The 23,773-nt window shown below is 38.7% G+C and overlaps 1 protein-coding gene across 2 annotated transcripts; it reads right to left on the bottom strand.

Moving 5' to 3' along the window:
- Positions 1 to 406: 406 nt before the first annotated feature.
- On the bottom strand, positions 407 to 23,551 carry YTHDF3 (YTH N6-methyladenosine RNA binding protein F3). 2 transcript variants are annotated; one of them, XM_064706160.1, is made up of 5 exons: positions 23,234 to 23,551; positions 21,181 to 21,205; positions 15,940 to 16,025; positions 13,027 to 14,619; positions 407 to 1,377 (listed from the first exon to the last, which is right to left on the bottom strand). In XM_064706160.1, the coding sequence occupies exons 1-5, from the start codon at positions 23,255 to 23,257 to the stop codon at positions 1,354 to 1,356; spliced, it is 1,752 nt and encodes a 583-aa protein (XP_064562230.1). In that variant the 5' UTR covers positions 23,258 to 23,551; the 3' UTR covers positions 407 to 1,353. The 2 variants fall into 2 exon arrangements, with proteins under 2 accessions (XP_064562230.1, XP_064562231.1); XM_064706161.1 differs by lacking the exon at positions 23,234 to 23,551 and adding an exon at positions 21,964 to 22,942.
- Positions 23,552 to 23,773: the final 222 nt, after the last annotated feature.

Below are 23,773 nucleotides of genomic sequence, written 5' to 3'. Positions count from 1 at the left end.
ATAATATGTGCTACTGCTATTTTAAGCTATAAGATATCTGACTTCAACATCGCTGCTCTAAAAAGGGAAAGCTATCCCTGGAGTTTGGTACAGGTTGTTCAGTAATTTGTACAGTCAATACACCCTCTTAACAGTTTTTCAATATTCTCTTCCAGCAGACAGAACGTGTTGCTATATGAATTGAAACAGAAGATACAATCTTTAGAGGTTAAAAATTAGTATAGAATTGGCCCATTTAATATGTATTCTAGAACTTCTTGTTGCATGTTTCTAACAAAAATCATCTTAACACGGTTAGCAACATGTCAACTCCATAGACCAAAGTATTCTTCTCAAAATATTTCCAAACGGGGAAAAACACCTCAATGTTGGCACAATGAAACAAAAAAATTTGAGAAACAGTATATGCTTGCTAAACAAGAATTATGTTTATTTAGCTAGTGAATCACCTAGAGGAGTAAATTTTCACTTTCATGATAGCAATCTGTCAGGCTTGCAAACACCCAGAAATAGGAATTAAAGATTATTTTAAATGTAGTTATAAAGGTCATAAAAAGTCTGATTTAGACTGAGGTACATTTACTCAAAACTGAGATTCATTGAGTGGTAGCAAACAAACAGTTCCTCAGACAAATGCACTTTTTTCAGTATACATGTTACAGAAAAAAAATAAAGAAATGTGCATTAACTGGTGGTGTCCACCAAGCTGCATATTAATATTCTCTTACACCAAACAGTTTGAAACAAGGGAAATGTCATTCTATTATAATTTCATGTTACGATTCATTTGGCTAAACTGCAGCTTAAAGTTGCTTTGCCATATTAAAAGATTACTACAATAATTTTCACATGAACATTTAGACTTGAGTTTTACTCCAGGACTAAATATGGCATGATTTGCTTTTAATCTGTTGAATAGCTAAAAACTGACAATTAAAAAAACTACAACAAAGAAAAAATTAAGTTGAAGCAATGTGAATCTCACATCATTGAACCACTTCTAATGGTTAAATGTTAGTATTTAACAAATTCAAAGAGTTAATGAATCCTTGCATTCGTTCGGTCTCCTGTGCCTTAGCTAGGATGCATAAATACAAAAGACAGCAGATACTGGTAAAAGCTTCAGGACAGAAAGTGCTTGACGAAGGTACAGTTCTCAAGTGTGTTTGGTGAGAGAGTATAAGGGCAGATGCACTGATGAGAACCATTACAAGAAGAGTCAATTTCGTGTTAAAGTGTTCAAAGATGTCACCTTAAGCAGAAAAAAGCTTTAATAACGTCTTCTTAGACATATTAGGCATTTCCAGAGTCTACATCATTAGTGTTGTATTCTAGCAGGACATCTCCATATAGTTATTGTTTGTTTCTATTTCTCTCCTGAAAAAAAACAAAAACAAAAAAGGACAGTCATGTTAATACACACAGATCAACATTATCTGCTTTTCTTTCATTACAGCATTTTCATTGCTTGCAATTTAGCTAAATCAGGCAACATACTTTCAAGGAAAATGCTTCAATTATTTCCAGGAATATTAAATTATACCGTTTAAGTCAACTTCTTAAAGAGAAACACAGAAGTATACATCAAACTAAAAGGCAAACATGTTCCAAAAAACTGCTATCATGAAAGGACTTATGTCAGTTTTAATTCACTTCCAGTGAAATATATTGCACAAAGTGAACTGAGCAAGGAGACCAAGGGAACTACACATAAAGCAAGATGTACCCCAAATCTTCTGCTTAGCTTGTCAAAAAATGCTCTACTCTCTATCCATTATATCCCTGAAAAACATGATATTCCCAGGTATCTCCATCAAAGCCCCATATAATAAAAAATGCTTAAAATCAAAAGGTAAAATAACTAGTTGGCCCAACACCTCACCTCATCCTCCATACAAATGCTCAAGTGGCAAGGAAAAAATATATTTTTTAAGAAGGTCATGCATACCTATTTTAGAATTTACTTTCAGTAACAAAATGAGAAGTCAGTGAAACAGGAATGGCTACAAAGAAACCTCATTTCAATGTGAGGCTGAGCCACAATGAGGACCATATTAACTCACAGCACTGTGAGATACCACATTTGGCATTTAGGGCTAAAATACTAATGGCACTGTAACTATCAGGGACTAACAAATCCACATTCTGTAGTACAGATTTAACAGAATAAATGACACTGTGCTTTATCATCATTCTCCATTTTCTCTACTTAGTTCAAGATAAACATGCACTTTGGCATTATGACCACCTCCAGGAAAAAAAACCTGATCAACAAATGATATATTGTTGCCTGCAAAATACATCTTCTAGCCTGCAAAAAGACACTGGTCAGTGTAAAAAACTAAAACCTTATATTTCAATAGCATTTTCCATAATACCTTTTTTTATGTACAACTAAGCACATTAAAGAAATATACAAATACCTGCATGGAAGAGAGGTAGGTTTCCATCCCCATTAAAAGATAATAAAAAGTATAAAGTACCTCTCCATATTTTTATTATTATTGCATACTATAAATGGAACAATAACAGCAGGGAAACAAAATAACCCAGGAGGCATTTGAACATCTATTTCAAAACCACATTGAAATTTTATTATGCTAGAAACTATTTAAGAAAATTGAAAATGAGCATATGACCCCACTTAGATTCTTCCAAAAGGCAGTTTACTGAAGGAAGGAGGTATGTAACATAACATTTATACTGGTTATTACTGGTGATCTAGTCCTTTCCAAGACAGATCTCCAAGTTGCTTCAAGGTGAAACCAAAACAATAAAGCCCAGTCTTGGTCACAATGAGCAGCTCATGGTCCCAGCAGCTGTGTGTCTAAGACTAGACATTAGCCAGAGTAGAATTTCAGTATATTTAAAGTAAAAGCAATACTTGCATTACTCTGCTAGAAAATTCTTTTTCCTAGTTCAAAAATATGTAACTAATATTTTCATAGTGAGATACTGCTTTTTAAGATTGATAGTATCAGTCATTAATACAATCTGATATCTTAACAATGCACTCTTGGCTGAAAACAGATGATGACTGGCCTCATGCCTCACTATGCATGTAAGGCATGCAAAAATAACCTGCTCAGGCACATCTCAGATTATTCCTCTAATATTAGCAGACTTCAACTGCAACAACTACACAAAGGGTTGAAAAACACTCTTGTAGGAGCCTATGAAACTGCAATGTTAAATTATATAACAATTTTAAACACAGCCTGTATACAACTAAAATCATCAGTTCCTGTTCATTTGCAAGTATTACACACACAAGCACTGACTCAGGCTGTCTAGAAAGACTCTCTGCATTTCAAACCGCTGTACTAGAAACTGACCAACACTATGCTTTGTGAAGCTCTCAACTCAAAACACATTTAAGTTCATAAAAATTCAAAGTAGAAAAGGAATGATACCCTGAATATCCTCTTCCACTTGATGAAATAAAGGAAGTGTTGCAAATTTTACATCTGCTTTGAATTCTAGACAGGAAAAAAAGGCTTCAAAACATCAGCACATCTTTCCTGTAGTCTCAAAATTACATATTACTACATTTATATTTAAATACTTCAAGCAGACATACAAGCATGATTTATCAATGCAAGTGCCACATTCTTCAAATACTGGTACTGGTGACATTTGGCACTCTGTACTGCAAAACAGAGAGAAAGAAGACCTGATTTACTCAAACCACAGGCAGTGCTATTCCACTCAAAACCAAACCCCTCCCCAACTACAACATACCACACTCCTGGACCACTGTCTTTTCCTATCTCAAAAAGCAGTTTTCCTAGGGGTTTTGGGCGTTTTAGTTTTTGAGTTTGTTGGTTTTTTGGTTTGTTTTTTTTTTTTGGTTTTTTTTGTTTTTTTTTTTGTGGTTACAGATAAACTAACAGAAGAATTTACCTCCAGAAGGCTCCCAGTACCAGAGTAGAAGTTTCCAGCATAACCACTTCTCTTTTGGCCAATTAATTTCATTTCTTATATTCAGGCAAGCAAAACTTTTATCACATCTCTTGCAATGCTCTTGGATGAAAACTTTCTCCTGTATATTTAAGTTCCCTGCCAAAGGTCAACTCACCATGGTCAGACTACCCAGCTGCAGGGGGAGTTTTGGAAGAGGAACATAGAAATTAAGTACCATTCAAATCAGGATGATATGGGAACATATTGGCTTTCAGCTGCAGACCATATGGCCAGCACATTTCACAGATGCAAATAACTTTCTGCACAAGCCAAGTAAAGGTGAATCTAAAAACTGCTTCAGCCTTAGAAATGTGCATCAATCTAGTACAAACAAAGCTATGAAATTAGCCTGGTCTGAGCTGCTAAGCTGACTTACTTGCAAATTTTAGTTGTCTGAATTCAGAGCATTAATTGAATGATCCCATGCTGAGAAGTAGCTGCAATTTAATTTATCCTCAGATATAATGACATCTCTGTGTTAACAAAATTTCAAAATTCAAAGCAACAAAAACATCTCCTGATCTGATTTGAAAGAAGCTACTGAGATGCACACAACCCTGACTTTGGGATTTCTTTGCTACAAAGAAGGTAAATGAAAAAGCCTCATTTTAAGTAGTCTACATGTAAATGCAAATGCAGCCTAACAAGAAAAAGAAGCTACTACAGTCTTTGGCTGTATTTTTTCCCAAGGTCCCACAAACTGAAGCACAAGGTCAGGAAAGGCAGATCTGAAAGAATGACTTTGGCTGATTTTTGCAGTAGTTGCAAGTGCAAGCATTTCAAGGTGTCCATTTGGAAGCTATCCAGGGTTGCAAATTTACACAGGCCAATTGCAGACCTCCCACACACCCTCCAGCACTATCAGCTATAATTGTAAAACAAACCAACAAAAAAACCAAACCCCAAACAAACTAGAATTTTGCCAAACCTCTGCCTCTTACTGCAATGTTGAAAGTGTTCATGCCTGGAGCTGTCTACTCTGCCCCTCTCCCATGAGGGAGCGTTCTAGCAACAGCTTCAGAAGCTGCTTTACTGCAAACTGTGATTTAATCTTCAACTCAGAAGCCCTGCTCATCTGCAATGTAAGCTAACATGTCAGACTGCATTCTGAGAAGTGAGGCACAGGAACTCATCTGCTCTGCCAACTGTGCTGCGTGGGCACAAACACCTGGCAGAGGCAGAGCAGGCAGCTGGAGAGGTGGTGAAAAGAAGCCTCAGCAAAGCTCATGAAATCTCATTTACTAATGGCAGCAGCCATAATCTGCAATTTATTTCCCTCCAGTGTACCATTAAAGCTAGGACAGAATAAGCATTGACCTTAAAGCTTGAGAACCACAATGAAAAACAGATTACTGGAAAAGTGAAAAAATCCAGAAATTGTTTATTCTGTTTATATCACTGGCTGTTAATATAAACTAGATTAATGAAACTTTAAAGTTGTGTAAAATACTGGTCGTTTTTAACTTCTCACTCTTGAACTCCCAACTGAGAGGGCACATCTCCTCAACACAGAAACAACCTCAGAACAGTTAAATATATTTAAATCCATTTCTCTGAGAAGCGCTTCTGGGAAGAAGGGAGGGAAGGAGTAGATGAGAAGGGTCTCTAGAAATCTTAAATGATCCTAGAAATTTTTCTTGTGCAGATGCCATTCCCTCCCTAAATACTAATTTTCTTCTATTCCTTGACCCAATGTGAAAACCACAAGGCACAAATTAAAAATCAAAGTTAACGTACAAAGGCAAATAAGCTTCTACAACTTCAGAGTAGCTTCTTTTCCCAGTATACTTTGCAAACTAATACTCATCTGAGACCCTGTTGCTGCAGATCAGTTGAACTATACATAGTATATAAAGGTTCTCAAGTATATAAATATTAAGAAACTCTGCAAAAGCCAGAAGACCTAGACTTCTAATTTATTTATTCTTCCTACTAGTTTTGATGGCATTTTACTTAGTCACTGAAATATACTTGTAACCATATTTCCTATTATAGGAAAAAAACGTGAAAAAGTACTGTAAAAATATAAATAAATTTAAATTTGATCAAACACACACACTGTTAGTAGAACATGAATACACCATATGATTTTATTATGAAAATGATAAAGGCAGTAAGAAGTTAATCCCCATCTGAAATTCCACACAGTACAAAAGTCAGAGGTGGAGAAAGAACTACTTAAAGACACTGTATGATAACACAACAATGAAAGGCTCTGCAGAAACCAAGCTTGAACTCCATGAGCCAGAAAAGTCCTTCCAGTCTTATCTGCAGATTCTTTCAGTGACAAATCAGCTAATTCTAACTACAAGCAGCAGGTGCTTTGCTTCAGTGCTGTACATCATTATACACTGAAATATCAGACTTTAATTATCTACAAGACAGCCATTTCAGCAAGATGATTAAAAAGAAAAAAGCCTCCAGATCCTCACTATTATTTGTTAACAATGCTCAGAGTATAACATTGGCTTTTGAAGACTGACAAGAGATAGCTTCTTAGCAAATCTATAGAAATTGCATTTAGTGATGACCTCTGTCCCAGCAAAAGAAGCAGAAAGATGACTGACACCTGGGTTAGTTGTTCTCAGATGCCCAAGGGCAACAAGAACACATTACTTAATTGCTCTGCTAAGGAATTTATGGTAGCCTTGGAAGGGAAATAACATTCACTGCAGGGCTTAAAAAATACACTGAGGAAGAATTTCTCAGGCAGTTTTTCTTTAAGCCTCATACTCTTTGAACGGGTATAACTCAAACTCCAATCTACCATGAGGAAAAATGAACTTTCTTTATCTTGGTTTCCTATTTATATTAAAATGCAGTGAACATGGAAGTTTACATTTACTTTTTACAACTGACTATAATCTGTATGGTACAGAACAAAACAATAATTACTCATCAATATTAACTACACTGCCAAACCTCTGAAAAATTCACAAAGAACCAGGCTTGAGAAACCTATCATCTGCTAAGTTTTGTAATGCTTCATTTCAGGTAGATGAATATGAAGTTTTAAGCACATTGGTTTTGATATAAAACAAATAATCCTCGTTCAACCGAATCTACAGGAACAGCTTCAATGGACATGCAAGATCTGTATGTTTTAAAGTCCTGTTTTTTTCCAGCAAACCACTTCCAGGAAATCTCCACTGAGTTACTGCTAGCTAGCCCATCTGCAGTATTAATTAATGAAGCAAGGCCGTGAAGAGTCAGATGGGTTGGGACTTTCTTGCAATACATAGGCATATTTCTTCCCTGCAAACTGCAGGAAAAGCATCACTGTTCTAGACTATTTGCTGTTAATAGAGCACTGAAATCTGAGGAGATGCAGCAGGAAGCAGAAGGCTGCCTCATGAATTTTTACAGCTCTGTGTATACTTAAAGTTCTGCTTCTGCTGTGGAACAAGAGATTTAGAATTTCTCCCTTGCTTTAAAAAACACAACTTAAAAGAATAGGCACAACTGTCACAGATCCAGCTGAATTCAAGTTTGAAGTCTTGTCTTAGCTAGCTGCCTTGATATTTAAACAGATAGAGTATTAGATTCCAAAGAGTGACTGTTCTCTTAGGCTTTGAAATAAACCATTTGGTTGATATACCCAGCTTTCCAATAGGGGTCCCTATTTTACAGGAGAAATTGGTCTTTCCACTCCCAGAGCAGGAGAAGTTGAACTCTGTAAAAAGGACTTTGTAGGCTTGATTTCCAGGTAGGGATTTCAAACAAACAAACAAACACAGGACAAGATCTGTACAAGTGTTGCTATGAACTAAGACTGTGCCTGTGAGTTTAATTACCTTCCACCTCTTTTATTCAACAGTCCAATATTGCACTTTCCCTCTTGCATCATCACTAGAGAAACACAGGCACCATCACTGCTCAAACTCTTACATGGTCACTCTGTAAGAGACCACAAACATCTATCCCCACACTCTAAAGAATTCTAAACTATCCCTGGGAACAGAAACAATTAACTCTACCAAATGCACAGAAAACAGGCACACTTGAAATCCCTGTGACTGTAACATAAAATGTGAGGGTAATTTTTAAGTTTTTCCAAAAAACTAAAGATGCAAAAGCAAATAAAGACACAGCAAATAAGCACATCATCATGGAAAGGAAATTCTGGAGCAGTATGCTCAAAATTTTTCTACCTCCAAATAATCTTCTCCCATGACTAGGGGTACATATTCATCACACAACCAGCAAGGGAGGGAAAAAAAGTGTTTCCTGTTTCTGTTTTTTGATTTCCAATTATCAAGATTACACTCTTGATAAATAGGAAGTTCAGGGAAATTGAAAAATAATGTCCCCTTGAAACTTCATCAAAAACATACAGGAAATGAACATGTTTCTCAGAAGATATTAATTACATAACCCTCTTTTAGATAGTTTCATGTTTATTACATAAACCTCTTCTAAATATAAATACACAAACTTTTAGAAGTTGTTTGCTACAAATATATTTTAACTGCATTAAAAATTTTTGTCAATCACCTGTTTTCTTTAACTGAAAATCTGTCAATGGATCTATATCTGTTTTTGACATTATATTATAGTAATTGATGTCTGGGAGTTAAGAGGAGGAAGAAGCAGCTACAGTTCACTCTTAATGGATGATTTCTCCCTTCAAGATATTTTTAAGAAATATCAAATCAATCACAATGTCAGCAATGTCCTAGAAAGGAAAGGAGTTACACTGCTTAACACTGCAGCCTGATGATGACATAATTACCAGTGAAACAGAAGTTACATTGATATCAGAATGAAGGGGGGGGAAAAAAAAAATCACTCATTTTGAGAGTCAAGAAGTTCTAACTATGTCAGCATTCCCATTACAAGGTAAGTAATACAACAGAAGAAAGCTAAAATTTTAAATGCTTATTTATTTGCCATTTAAAGGCTTCCTGAAAACTAAAAAAAATTCCAAATGCAAATTAGATAAACACAAATATATACTAAGTACTTCCATCTTACCTCATGTATAAAAATCAATTATTTTTGTGGACTATCACACTAAGAAAACCATCTAAAGCACTCTACAATTACATGAAACCATGACCTTTTTTCCCCCCACTGTATGCTACAAAAGTAGAATTCTCCATCAAAAAGCACCAAAAGAAGTCCTAGGACAACAGGTAATAAACCATCATCTGTGGGCAAGGAAGTCATAATCTGCCAACAACTGCATTTTTAATCAGAACCACATTTTATTTTCACCCATATACTTAGTGAAGATCAGATGCAAAGCTACTACTACAGATGTTTTTCTTTATTTTCAATACCTTTGATTTTCTAAAATGTAATTATGTCATCTTAAAAGGCATATTTTCAGATTTCTGTTTCATTCATTTAGATATTACAGCTTTCTGGTGAAAGACAATCAAACATCTTTTTAAATAATATGCAATACAAGTTGCACATTTACACCACAAAGCAGCAGTTAACTAAGGACAAATGGAACTCCAGATCATTTCAATGTATGTCTGACAGAGCTCATGAAAAGCATCACTCATTTCTCTGATCCTTTGGTAAAGATCACAGCACTTGTATGTTTAAAACAAGAGTCTGGAGCCTGAGCTGGAAGAGAAAGAGAATGATTACTGCACAAGCCCTGCTGTAGATGCCTCACCCACACCAGGGTTACATCAAACACTACAGTTCCAGTATTTATGCTTAAAGAGACTATTCTTTGTCATTTTCAAGTTACCTTTATCCAATGGCAAAGTTGCTATGTTTCATGTTTATCAGAGACTATTCATTGTACTTTCAGAAGTATACTGCCATATTTTAATAAAATATACTGCTAGGCCATATTGGAAATGAATTATTTATCCCCCTGAGTTGTTAAGATTAAACTTTTACAACCAATTATTTTAAGATAAATTAGTTGTAATGATGGAACAGTTATAAAGCAAATTAAATCCCTAAATTATTTGCTGTTTACAATATTTAGATTGCTGGCTGTATGAAAGCTTGTAACCACCTATGCAACAACAAAATATTAACTGAATTTCAAGGAACATGGAGGGGACTACTGCAGCCAGATGCATTTAATATTTTATTAACAGCTATAAGCATATTTTTCATGACCAAAACACTGGAAACAAAGTGATTGCCACAGCTCCCAAAGAAAATGAACAGAAACTTAATTTACACAGTTCTACAGGCAGTAGAAAGTGCACATATTTAAATACAGCTCCATGAAAGCTTAGCTGGCACTAGGTAATAAAGAGCTATTCAATTAACCACAAACCAGAGCTTACAATACTAATTGGTGCATTTACAGACTTAAATCATAAGAGTTAACAATTGCATGTTTACAACTTAAAGACAGATTACTTGTACACTGTGTGATAAAAGAAAAACCACAGATTTAAAATCAACATTCAATCACAAGAGAATGCTAAAGTTAAACTCTCAGTAGATGTCATTAGTTTAATTTGAACTTCCTGTATTTTAAGTCTATATTAATTTGCTGAAAGCACACCTCAAATCCATCTACAAAGAAAACCTCACGACTAACCTACACAGTTCCAAAGCACTTTTTGATAATTAGTTATAAAACCAATTTGTACAATGCCTTAAAAGAGCCAATGGCCACTACTGCAAGTATCTTGACAAGCATGTTTTCTCTCAATAGTGTTGGGAAAGTTAACTATTTACAAAGAAACAAAGAGGGCAGTATTTGAGCCATACAGATACTGTATGTTTCTCTGAAGATATTATTCAAATAGCAATGTTAATTTATTAGTCAAATACTCATCATCACAATTATGTAGTTCAAGACCTACTAAATCCTGAACTCAGTACTTTGAATTTTAAGTTTGGCACACATAGAAACACTGCCACTAATCTACATTCCTCCTCTTCATTACATTTTGTGGGTTTTACCTACTTTTGAGGGAACAAATCCACAAAAATAAAACAATTCTCCTGAGTTGCTAGGGCATGCCTGAATTACGACTTGTTTGTGAAGCTTTTTTTTCAACAAAGGAGATTTTTGAAGCAAACCAGTTATTTATGAAATATCCCAAAATTCTAAAAATTTAGAAAATACTGAAGTGTGAAGGCCATTATACATTATAATCTCAGTCCTCCTGAAACATTACAAAATTACAACAGATCACAGAATCAGAACATCTGGAAAGGGCCCATGAGGATCACCAAAGTCCAACTCCTGGTTCTGTGTCCAAGAGTTGCACCTTCTACCTGAGAATATTGACCAAACACTTCTTGAACTCTGTCAGCCCTGGTGCTGTGACCACTTCCCTGGGCAGCCTGTTCCAGTGCCCAACCACTCTCCTTTCCTCTACCTGATCTACATCTTCCCTGATACAGCTTCAGGCTATTCCCTTAAAACCTGTCACTGGTCACAAGAGTGACAGAATCAGTGCCTGCCTCTTCACTTCCCCTCACGAGACCATAATAAGGTCTCCCCCTCAGTCTCCTCCAGGCTGAACAAACCAAGTGTCCACAAGTTCTTCCCACATGGAGAAGACCAGACTCTTCACTATCTTTGTGGCCCTTCTGGATGCTCTCTAATAGCTTTATGTCTTTCTTATATTGTGGCACTGAAAACTGCACACAGGACTCGAGGTGAAGCTTCACTAGCACAGGGTAGAGTGGGACAATCACCTCCCTCGACTGGCTGGTGGTTCTGCACTTGATGAAGTCGTACCAAAGCCTGAAAAAGTCAAAGTCCTTCCCTCACACTGAATTTTAGTTAAAAAAGTAGTCCTTCACTCCATCACTGAGATACCATGAAAGTTAATGATACTCATTTGGGGCATAATCCATTTTCTTTTTAAGAAAAAAAAAATCCAAAAGGCATCACATACCCAATTGGGATACTCACCTAGCCTCCTAACAACAGAAAACTTTCAATATAATTTATTGCAGTCATGCAATAGAACTACAAAATTGGTTTGGAGTATGCCTGACACAGTTCTACAGGGGATGCAACACACACCTTGAAGGATTAGGAATGTACAACAGGGGTGAAACCACCACAGTACTAGAAACCTAAGAGAAGTAAACATTTCACCTGCTTCACGTCTTCTTTATGTGTCAGCTTCAAGTGAACAAATTCTCAAGGCCCTTAGTTAGCATAAACCCTAAACTTTTGGAGGTTTTTATTCCAGCGAGTGGTATGACATGATGAACAGAGAACATTAGCCAAAATCCATACTGATGGCAACTCTCATTTCTGAATACTTGCATATACTCTGACTGGTAAAAAAAGATCCTGAAATGTTTCTAACCATGAGACAAATCATATATTTACAGTTACTGGCAAGTCTGGAAAGCAAGTAAATATAGGAAACATAAATATTGTGGCCAATGGTGAGCACAAGTGTTATGATTAGGGAGGGTACACAAGACAAAGTACCCAAGTGCTACAAAACTGCTTGAATTCAAAGCTTTTCCCTTGTCTGATGAGCATTTCAGGAAATGTCTCCAAAACTAAAAGTTTCTCTACAGGGTTATCACATTTACTCTTCCTTGCAGAAATGAACATTTTTTAGGAAATGCACTATCAGAAAGGTCAAAAAATTATTTCATCACTGTATCACTTCTGTTTTTCACAGTTCCACAAAAGATAAATTGAATTAAGGAGAAAACCTGCTCTTCACACTAACCATGCTGTTAACGTTTCATTAAAGCAGAATTTGAATTGAAACGTTATGTGAAATAAAGTACGCTTCTCTAATTTCTGTTCCTTTTTGTGACATCCAGAAACTGTAAAAATCTAAGCAAGAAGACTTCAGTTATGGAAAATGGACTCAATTCAGTTCTCATTTGCATTGAAGAAGTAGAACCTGTCAGATGTCTGCTTATTCAGGCCTACCTTCATCTTGTGATTAAGCAGATGACTGAACTAATAAACAAGTAACAGGAACTTAAATTTTTTCATTAAGAGCCAGTTATATCAAGCAGAGACTTTGAGCAAGAAGTACCACTTTCTGATTTAGCACTTGCAGACAGAAATTCCAGATGAATGAAAAACAAGGTTTCTGAAAACAGAAAAAAAAGAGAGCTACTGTAATGACACTGATTTCTTACCCTACGCATGGCTTCCTCCTCCTCTTGACGCTTCTCGTAATGTGCAAAGTCATCAAAGATTGAGGTGGTATGCTTGAAAGTAGCAATTATTTTAAGCACTTGCTTGGCTTTTTCTAGGGGTACCTCTTGAGTGTCCCTCGAATTGGTAACTGGTTTGTTGTCATTGTTTTCCAAGCGAATATGTCGCAGTTGGTTATTGGGAACGTCTTTGACAAAGATCCATTTGACATCAAACTTCCCCTTCCACTTATCCTGAGACCAGACACCAGCATATGCATTGTAGTCCACAACAGACTTCATCTCAGCCACTCCGCAAAAGTGTCCACTGCCATTCACACTGAAGAGTAAATAGAGCGGGCCTTTGCCATTCAGGGACCGGTAAGCAGCATCCAAGCGCTTATTCCCATGCTCAGTACTGCACCAGATAGAGTACTTAATGGAGCGATGAATATCGTCCTCTGAATAACTTTTGATTATAAACACACGTCCGTTCTTCAGATTCCAATCGAAGTCTTTGGGATTGTAGTTGTTTATGGCCTTTAGTTTCTCCAGCACTGGGTGCACTTCCACACCAGAAGGTGAGGAGCTGACGGACACAACACCTAAACCAAAGTTCTCGCTACCAGCTCCATTGTTCTGGCTGAAGCCCACACCCCTATTACGAGGAGCTACCCAGCGGTTTTGCAGCTGCTGCTGCTGCAACTGGTGAGGCTGGGCCTGCTGCTGAGGTCCTTGTTGCTGTTGTGGTTGCTGTGGCTGAGGCTGCTGTTGAGGCAGTTGGCTTTGCACCAGTGGTGGTGGTTGAATTAATGGCTGAGGCTGCTGGATTATAGTCTGAGGAGGCAGTACTGGTTGAGCTGGGGGAGCTTTTACCACTGACCCTTTGTCATCCCAAGTTCCAATATTCATGTTGTGTTTTATAGGTGGCGGCGGTACAGCAGGGCCCCCAATGCCCACGTTACCTTTAGGCTTGAGTTTCGGCTGAGGTTTAGCAGGTTTCCTTGCAATTGCAGCCCATGAGGTTGGTTTAGGTGCTGAACTGCTAACTGGGGGCACGCTGTTAGCTGCAATGCTTGTCATACCTGTACTGCTCAGAGCTGAACCTACGGTTTTTGTTACAGCAGCCGTCATATCTCCACCAATTTTCAGTCCAGTCATGCCTTGCTCAATGCTGCTAATCCCAGGCACCTTGCTCAGAGTATCACTGCCAAATCCAGCCTGTCCATCAGCTATGGCTCTCCCAAGAGAACTAGGTGGATACCCATAGCTGCTGCTGTAAGCAGAGCTTTGCGTTGATTGTCCCTGAGATCCACTTGTCCCCCATGTAGAGAAGTCTGCATTCCCAGGAAAAAAATTAAATCCATGCTGCCCAAGAAATGGAGGGGTATTTCCTAATGCCCCAGGTTGACTAAATACACCATCAGGTATGTAATGGTGTTCACCATTGCTCATCTGTCCATAAGTTGTCAAATATGGCATAGGAGGGTCACCTGCAGTTGACCATGCTGCTTCACCTAAAGAGTATGGAAATCCAATGGATGGAGCATAATAGCTAGGCATGTATGGGTCTGACATTGGTGGATAGCTGTTACTCTGCAAGAAAATAAATTTTTAAAAAATCAGCAATATTGACAATTATGCTCAGGGCAAAAAACCTGTAATACAAACCAAAACATTTTTAAGGGTTATATGAATGTATTTGTAACTTTCACCATACCTCATTTATCTTTTATGTTGTGAGGAATCTGTCAGATATGGCCATTTCTTCATGAGACCTTCTCAAAGCATTAAAGGGCCCCCTTTTACTCTGGAACATTATCCTCACGTTTAGCACCTAAGCTAGGTTTAAAATGCCTCCATGCCAACAGCATCAAGAAAATAACAAGCTACTCTAAAACAAGTAGCTTTTTCTTTAGTTATAAAGGTACATAACTGTATCTTTATAACTAAAGAAAAATAGATGCAACTATGATTTAAAGTTGTTGTATTCTTAGATTTTGTCATATTTCTCACTTCTAATTGGAGATTCCAACAGACTAGTAGAGTGAAATGGATGCAAGGATGCATGTTTGTTTCAGGAGTAGCAACAAAAAAAAGGTAACACATCCATGCTATGGAGAACGGGCATTAAATCAGTACTACTCCAGATAGACTCCTGGGAAATCACACAATTTATTTCTTGAGGCATTTGAAGGACTACCCCCACATGATTTCTGCTGTTTTTTTCTAGAAAAAACTGCACATATCATCATCTAGCTGATGCTTCCTTAATGCTGTATTATTGGAAAAATAAAGAGAAGGCAAGCAAAAATTCTTAGTCTTTTAATAATTTGCACTCTCTCTCTCTCAAGATCACTCCAGTTTACAAACTTAACATAACTCATATCAACTTTCAACTACAGAGGCAATTCACAGCTCTGGAAGTCAAGCCATTAGTGTCTTGGCAGAAGAGCTGTACCAAGCTGTAGTGATACTAAGCTTCCATGTATTATGGCATCAGCTGTGAGCTACTTCTACCACTTATAAAGGAAACCATGTCCAAGCAGTTAATATATTCTCAGAGCCAATAAAACTGTTGTTTTGGACTGCATCCAAAATGATGATTTTGTTTTAAATGTAAGGGTTTGGTTTTTAGCTCAAGTTTCTTGTAACTCCATCTTTCAGAAGCTAAAGCAGAAGCACAAGAGACAGGGACATGAAAGCATACTTTTTAATAGAAGCTTTTCCAGAATTCTTAAGAACACTTCATCTGCTTAAGATATCATATGATGAGACAAAGTATGACATAAAATTATATTTCTATGTATATTCAAAGTCAGCAAGTCAGTAATGGTAAGAAATATCCAAAAATTAAGTCTGGAAGTCAGCTGAATGTCAAAGTTTACTTCAAGGTACTAACCAATGTTCACTTACCTGATTTGTCTGACTACTTAGATATGGCTCAAAATCATCATCATTTACTGCATCCTTTTGATGAATCGAACCGTTTTGTACTGAAACTAAAAATAAATCTGTATTAGAATAGTCTCTGGAAAATCTAGGCTGCATTTTCAATCTAGGTAACGTTTTTTAATCATCTGTACATTGAAATACATATTATTGTTAAGCACCATTCCAATTTAAACAAAATAGCTCATTCTACTGATCATGAGGATCAGATCTCAGGAGAGGTCTGCAAAGATGGCAGCTAGAACAGTCTACTCCTGACTACTCTTTCCTGGGATCACAGACATGTGGATCAAGAACTGCAGGCACACCTTATTTGCACAGGCAGTAAATCCAGCATTTCTGGAAGTACCAGACCAAGTGCAAATGTGCAGACCAACCCCATCTATAGACATATTCAATAGGTTCAGGGAAAGTTGCAACATACAGCTTTCTCCTGTCAGGAGGAAAGGCAGTTACCCACCAAGACAATCATGAAGGACACCACTATTCAGCTATTCAATCCTGTATTTCCTACATAGCTGTACTGCATTAGTGACATCTCTAAAGCTCTGAGGTGACAAAGCAAGACTGAAATAAAAGCTTAAGTCCCAAAGGGTGATTACAAGCCTTTCCCAACACATATGGCACTATATGCTGGAATCTCTTCCTACCTGCTCTTCTTGGTCTCCTATTACCTTTCATTTCATCTAAGGCATTACACCTACCTGGGATTCTCCAGCTGCCCAAATTACTTGAAGTGTCTCTCTACCATCCCTCAGGCTACTATTGAAACAAAGCCACACTGCACAAACTTCTGCTAAGTTCCACTGTTTCCCAGGGTGCAAAGCAGAACAGGGACTTAAACCAGCACTTTCAATTACACAACCTGAAGATGAAGATCTGTTCTTAAAAATAAATTTACTGGTTATCCAAATGCAACTTTTTTTTTTTTGTCAAATATGTTCAGTGGGGCGAAAAAGAATATCTCAGGATGATCAGTAAGGTGCACTGAAAAACCATGACTGCAGAAGTTACAAGAAAGCAGCCAATTTTCTGAAACTTAAACTGAATTAGGAGCCAATTTTATGGCTTCCCTCTTTTAGCAAAAGCTTCTGAAAAGCATATACAGCCATGTAATTAAATATTCAACTTTGCTGAAATTAGTGTGTAAGAGTCAGGGGTTTTTTCTTGCTTCATTGGGGGTAGGGGCATTGCCACCCAAAATTCACATTGTAAGCCAATGCTTGAATTTTTTTTCACATTGACTTCAACATCCCTAAAACAAAACTGCCATCAATGAATGAAACTAGCTGAAAGAAATGACAAAGTAATAGATATAATCACAAGGAATAATCAAAATCCTGGAAAATTTTATTAACTTCAGAGAGCAGTAAAAAAAAGGTAAAAATTCATAATTTAACACAGAAGGCTTCTTCAAAGAAATTATCTGGGAAGAAAGCAACCTGTGTCTTGAATACCTTCTTGAAGTTTTAAAGGAACACCAGACACTTCAGTTATTACAAACTGGTACACTGCATTTCTATCCTAGCAACAGTCAAATATGACCAGCAATGCTGAGCACAATGCAGTTTACAACTGGGTAGAACAATATTCCTAATTAAACATCACATTTAAATTAAATATTAGGTGCTGGGGTTCTTTCACCCCATAAATAGAGTTTCAGTTCAGGTCATGTATCATCCTGATTTTACACACAATGGTAACATAATAAGAAGCTCTTTATATTGGAATTTCTCTTTATATTTGGCCCAGTTACACACAGGATGAAGCCTCAAAACACTTTGTCTATGTCATGTTCACTGCTTAGACTTAACCAAATAGAACAGACAGCACAACTCTCAAACACAATTTTATCATAATGAAAAACATGGGCAGCAGCATACAAGTTTCTTAAAAGCATGCAACCACAAGTAAAGGAATAAACAGATGTATATCAAGACTAGTATCCCATCAAAATTAATCTCCACATACTGACAGCTAATCTTCATAAAACGTGCATCTGCTGTGTTTATTGCTCCACAGGTATCTAAAGGTCACTGAAGACGGAATTCTTTTTGGGCCGACATTACAACTAACATGAAATATTCCTGTCAATGTATTTTTTTTTCTTATTCATTCTGTACTGAGATATTAAGTCAGTGACACAATATTTCTACAGAGACACTTCTGGTGAAATATATACATTTCCTAGTGAAATAGCATCACTGGGAGCATGTTTCTTTAGCTTTTCATTCTAACTTCACATAATGTGTTAATAGTGAAGAATGTAGCCCACACAGACATTTAACAAGAGCAAATGAATGCCTCATTCCCAAAATCTCATGTAAAGTGTTCCAACTGAACAGGGCAGTGATGAAGAATACTAATTGAAACTAATCTAGAGATACTAAAAATATCTCTATCAATATGATGCTAAAAATACTGTATGTTTCTGCAAACACTGTGAAAACATACAGTGTAATTAGATATTGGGAAGAAGCAACTCATCAAGCAGAGGAACTTAAAGCTGATATTATTTTAACTGCTACTATCCTCGGAATAGCCACACACAAAAAATGATACCCAAAGGTACAATAACTTTTCATTAGAAGTCATCACACCTTAAAATGAAGCATAAACACTGAAAGAAACATGAAATATTTCATTCTTGTTTTAAACCTAATAATTACATTTAAGCCTCCTAAGAAACAAAAAATTGTTACCCACACAAGTGTCAAAATAAGTCAGCACCTTCCTATGACAGATGTGATACACTGGCATAATAAACAAAAGGGGGGAAAACCAAAAAGGAGTCCCAGGAGTGCCTTTTTTCTTCACACCCCTGTAAGTCATAATTTGGTGGATGCCAGTTCTGATATTTTACGTGAACTGTACAGTAGTTGACAACTAGAATAAGTAAAGTTTCATGACAGGAAGATATAATCATTTAAGCCTCTGAAATACCAACACAAACATCTGACACAACAGATAGATAGTACTGCTCTACATACTGGAACTTCAGTCCCACAAATTGTGGTTGAAGGAAACAGCACAGCACACCAGTTCAAGAGCAATTAGAACAAAGCATTCAAGGCACTTTACTAGACAAAAAAATCAGCTACCTACCAATATCATTTTCAGGTCTAATATTTTTCATCTTAATATGAAATATGTATTCACCCCTTTTACTGCTCATTCATTCTCTCATATGCTCTACCAGACGTGGACAGCTTCTGCCATCCTCCCTAACATTACTACTCTTCTCCTATGCACAGAACCACCCTCAGACTGGTCTGTTAACTCAGTATCACATCTTCCCTCAGAGCTCCTCTAAGCTGAAACCTATCACAACAACTGAAAGACTACTGGCTGCTAACATGTGGTCAGTAAGGACTGCTGACACTGACTAAATTCAACCACTTGAAAAAGCCTCTAGCCCAAAGCCAACAATTTGTGCTACAGTGAAGATGTTAGCACAATCTCCTAGGCCTTTAATCTAATGCTAAGTCATAACTTAGTTTCACTAAGCAGACATTACACCAAATAATTTCACAGAACAGAGATTAATTGTTCTGTTTCACTATAGTTTTCACTCAGGTCATACTCTCATCAAGAGACTATATCATAAGTATTCATTATTTAAAAGGATGCAGTCCATAAAAAAAATCCAAGTTCAGAAATGCAAAAATCTCTTCCTTACATAGCAAGCAGAGATGTGTTTTGAGTCAAACATTCCACAGCAGTGACAAATTATAGAACACAAAAATATGCTAACATAAATAAGCCAAAGTAAAGCTGACTAGTGCATTTTCACACACTGTAACATAGCACCCAAATAGAAATGCTTAATACTTCCAGTCCAAGTCACATTTATAGAGTAGAGTTCAAAAACTACCTGTGTGATTCTCTAACAGATGTATCTAATTAACCTCTCTAAAACTGAGAAGTGATAATTCAAAGATTGTGAAGCCACAAACTATTTGCTACAACGAGTCTGACTTTTCTTCTCATTTAAGAGCAACATGGAAGGTTATAACCACAAACTATTCCAAAAACATGAAGTAGTTGATTAGTGCACTTTGGACAAAAAAAAAAAAAGAATATGAGAGAACAAGCATTCAAGAATGACCAAACTAAGGAGGAGATAAACATGTTCCTTTTTCTCTGAATGCAGAGAAATTAAAAAGAACAGCCAAACTCAAAGAGATCTGGGAACCACGTGCCACCTCACAAGCAATACATGTAACAAGAAGCAGATAATCTGCACGTAGACAGAATAATAGAATAAGTATGCTGTGGATAACATTAAATGACAGCTCACAGACCAATTAAATTAGTTCAGATAATGAACTAAGAGGGGCAAAGAGTACCCAAGCTCAAAAAAAAGTTTCTTATCTGCCTAAGTATAACAAGCATATTAACACACAGAGGTAACTGTGTGCATGCTACTCTATAGCTCAGTTTGCTGAGCAACTAAGAATTAAATAGGTACAAAGTGGACTGTTTAGGCAGTAAGAAATTCCAAAAAGAATATTAGTGAGAAAATAAATTCCAGACAAAATACTGCAAGATATAATCTGAAATGCTGTTTACAACTGACTTGCCAAGAATTTCAGAGAGAAGAATATTAAGTAGTTAGTAGTTTTTTCCTTCTGTGGGAAAGAAAACCCACTGAGTATGGTATTTAAAAACTAAGACTTTGACAGAAACATTAAAAAGCAGAAAAGCAGAAGGCTTGTTACAAACACAGACAAAAAATCAGTTACTGGTGCTAAAATGAAGCAAGACTACAAAAATGCAGAGAATAAGGAAGGTGATGTTTTCTGCTCCTAGATATGAGTAACTAGTCACATGGTTGCTGTCTAGCAAACTAAGGAAGCTGTTCAGAAGATTCTTCCTGATGATTCTAGTCACTACACAGAAAGGCCCAAGGTGTACTGTTAAGAAGAGATTATACAAGCATATCACAAAGGCAGCTAAAAGGAAATGACTATTTAACTGTCTGACTTCTGACATTAATCTTTTGCAAAATAACACACTGTAAACTGACGTACTGCTGTGCCACAGTAAAAGTGCTGGGAAGTAACATTTTGGCACACAATTTACTGTCATCCTGCTCTGAAATAAAAGACATCTTATAGCTACAACCTCTTGCTATGACTGTCAGACATTATCCTCCATAAAAGCAATATTACAGATTTATATAGAAATACAAGGTTAACTTACCTTTGTTTCCCTGTCCTTTAGGTCTCTGTATATAGGAAAGTGGGGAGGGGGGGGGAAGCAAAACAAGTTCAGTTAGAATCCTCCAATATAAACTTCACTGTAATTCTATTTATTTGCCAATTCTGCCCTTTCCAACTAAAATATCACTTGAAAATATTACCAAACCATGCTATTATAAAAATGTTGTGACATTACTTAAAATAACATTATAAAATACTACAAAACCAAAACCTGATAGAATTTTACTGAAATTATTGAAATCATCTAGGATTTATCAGCATATGAAGATTAAATGGTGCAGAAAAGCTGAACAAGTGAATTTTAATTGCCCCGGGGCCTGAAAAAGCATTTGCAATAAACAAAAATAACAGAGTTAACAAAAAAGGTTAGAACCTTAAGATTACTGCCAATACCCAAATTTCACTATGACAGGTCATCTTTTAAACTGACTGACAGGTACTTATCAGAGAATAACATACAATGCCTTGCTTTTTAGCTATACAAAGGAACACAGAGTTGTATCATATGCTGAACTTCAAGTTGTGCATTCCTCACCTAGGCAATTATACTGAGAAAATTATACAGTCTGTACAAAGCTTTCACACAAGGAAATAATTCCTTAAGGAGGATTTTTTTTTTTGGGATTAGTCATTACAAAACACTGTTAATCTGTCATGCACTAAGAATCAATGTAACATTACAAGTTACAGTATCCTTAATTCCGCTACAGCAAGATAAACTAACATCAAAAAACAAATGCTAGTCCATGAAAATCTAATTCACCTTCTCACATTACTTTCAACTAAGCAGGAGTGGTTCTCCAGGCTCCATCAGTCTCTTAACAATTTTTAGTCCTGAAGAACTCAGTATTCAGAGGTTTGAAACTTTAGGAGGTAACCACCTCCAAGTCACTTTCATGTGCATTTGTCTCAAGAGTTACCATAAAACTGTTCAATGCTGCTTCACCTAGACGTGCACTGGTTAGACACTGTCCTCTCCCAAAACGGGAAAAATCTCTGTAACCTGAAAAACCCCAACCACCTCATTTTTTGGGATGAATCTAATCCAGACACAAAGGCATGCAAAGGCCAACAAGAGACAGAACTAGAGAAAGTTGGGAAGAAGCAGCCTTCATGAAAGACAGAACAATGAAAAGCTAAGAGATCACTGAGCTAGAAATAAATGCTTAAAGGAAACTGGAGAGCATGCACAGAGACAAAAGAACCAGAATACTAAAGGCACAGAGAGAAAATAAAAGGAGGCAAGGGACTGCAGGGCTAAAACTTTTGGAGAGTGGCAGAAATCCACGGACGAAGCAGAGATCAAGACAGAACAGCTTCCAGCCAGAAAGAAACACCAGCAGAGGCCTAGCAAAGGTTAAAAAAATAACAAATTCTAAGCTCCGTGAAGGACCAAGTTTAAAAAAGTGTTGCACAGCACAAAGAGAAAAACTGAGAACTAGTGGAAGAAGCGAAGGCCGAGAGAAAAGAAGTCAGAGGCGCGAAGGGAGAAAGGTGGGCGAGGAGAGCGCAAGGCAGGGCGAGGAAGGATGCGGTAACGGGGAGCCTGGCGGAGTTTGGGGCGCGCAAGGAGAGGAGCGGGCGCCGGGCGCAGCTGGGCCCTAGGGCGCTCCCGGAGCGAAGAGCCGGGGGCTTGGCCGGGAAGGGCCGACTCCCGAGCAGGGCACACACAAAGGGGGCCGCGGGCGGGGGCCGGGCCGGCGCTCGGGGCTGAGCGGCAGCGGCGGGCGCTGCGGGCGGGAGCGCGGGGAGGCGGAGCGGCCCCGGCGCGGCTCAGCGGTTATAAATAGGGGCGGCCGGCCGGGAGAGAGGCCCGCCATCCCGGCGGCGACGGACAGCCGCTCCCCATGGCGGCGCGGAGGGAAGCAGGGAAGGAAGGAAGGAGGGAAGGAGGAGGCCGCGAACCGCGCCGCCCCGGCGGCGAGGAAAGGTGCAGGTGGCCGCCCTGCCGCCGCCCTCCCCCGCCGCGGGTAACGACGGGGCCGGGAAGAGGAGAGAGCGGGCGGCCGCCCCCCCCGCCCCGCGGGCGGTACCTGGTCGACGCTGGTGGCTGACATTCTTCACGGGGAGTCGCGATCCCCTCGCTCCGCTCCGCCTGGGCCTCGAGTGATTCCGCACGCCGGGGCCGCTCGCTCGCCTCCGCCGCCTCCTCCCCGCCGCCGCCGCCGCCGCCTGATTGTCGCCGCTGCCGCCTGGGCTCGCTGCTGCCGCCGCTGCCGCCGATCGGGTTCCCGCTGGAAGGAGCCGGCCGGCCGGACGCAGCGCCGCTTCCCCCCCCTTGCTCTGGGCTCCGCTTCCCCACAATGGCGGACGAGGCTCCGGCTCCCACTTCCGCTCCGCGCCGCCCTGACCTTCCGCTCCCCCCGCCGCCGGCGTCGCCGCTGACCTTTCCCTTCCCGTCCCCGCCTCCTCCATGTCACGTGCCGCTCCGAGCCGCGCCGCGCGCGCGCGCTCTCCCGCCGCCCAGCGGCTCCAGCGGCGGGGGAGGCGGGGCTTGCTGCAGGGGCGCCGGTGCGCATGCGCGCGGCGGGCGGAAGAAGCCGGGGCCGTTCCCGCCCCCGCCGGCCTCGGAG

Source organism: Zonotrichia leucophrys, chromosome 2, assembly GCF_028769735.1.
Source record: "Zonotrichia leucophrys gambelii isolate GWCS_2022_RI chromosome 2, RI_Zleu_2.0, whole genome shotgun sequence".
In the NCBI taxonomy this organism is placed as follows: Eukaryota; Metazoa; Chordata; class Aves; order Passeriformes; family Passerellidae; genus Zonotrichia; species Zonotrichia leucophrys.
Note: the sequence above shows the minus strand (reverse complement) of the source record. Positions and strands in the feature narration are given on the sequence as shown.

Bases quoted from the DNA above. Each gene is read 5' to 3' on its own strand.
- YTHDF3 (XM_064706160.1), bottom strand. From the start codon at position 23,257: ATGTCAGCCACCAGCGTCGACCAG. The intron at 16,026-21,180 runs GTAAGTTAACCT...ATTTATTTTTAG, and splicing joins TAAAGGACAGGGAAACAAAG to TTTCAGTACAAAACGGTTCG. The intron at 14,620-15,939 runs GTAAGTGAACAT...ATTTTCTTGCAG, and splicing joins TAAGTAGTCAGACAAATCAG to AGTAACAGCTATCCACCAAT.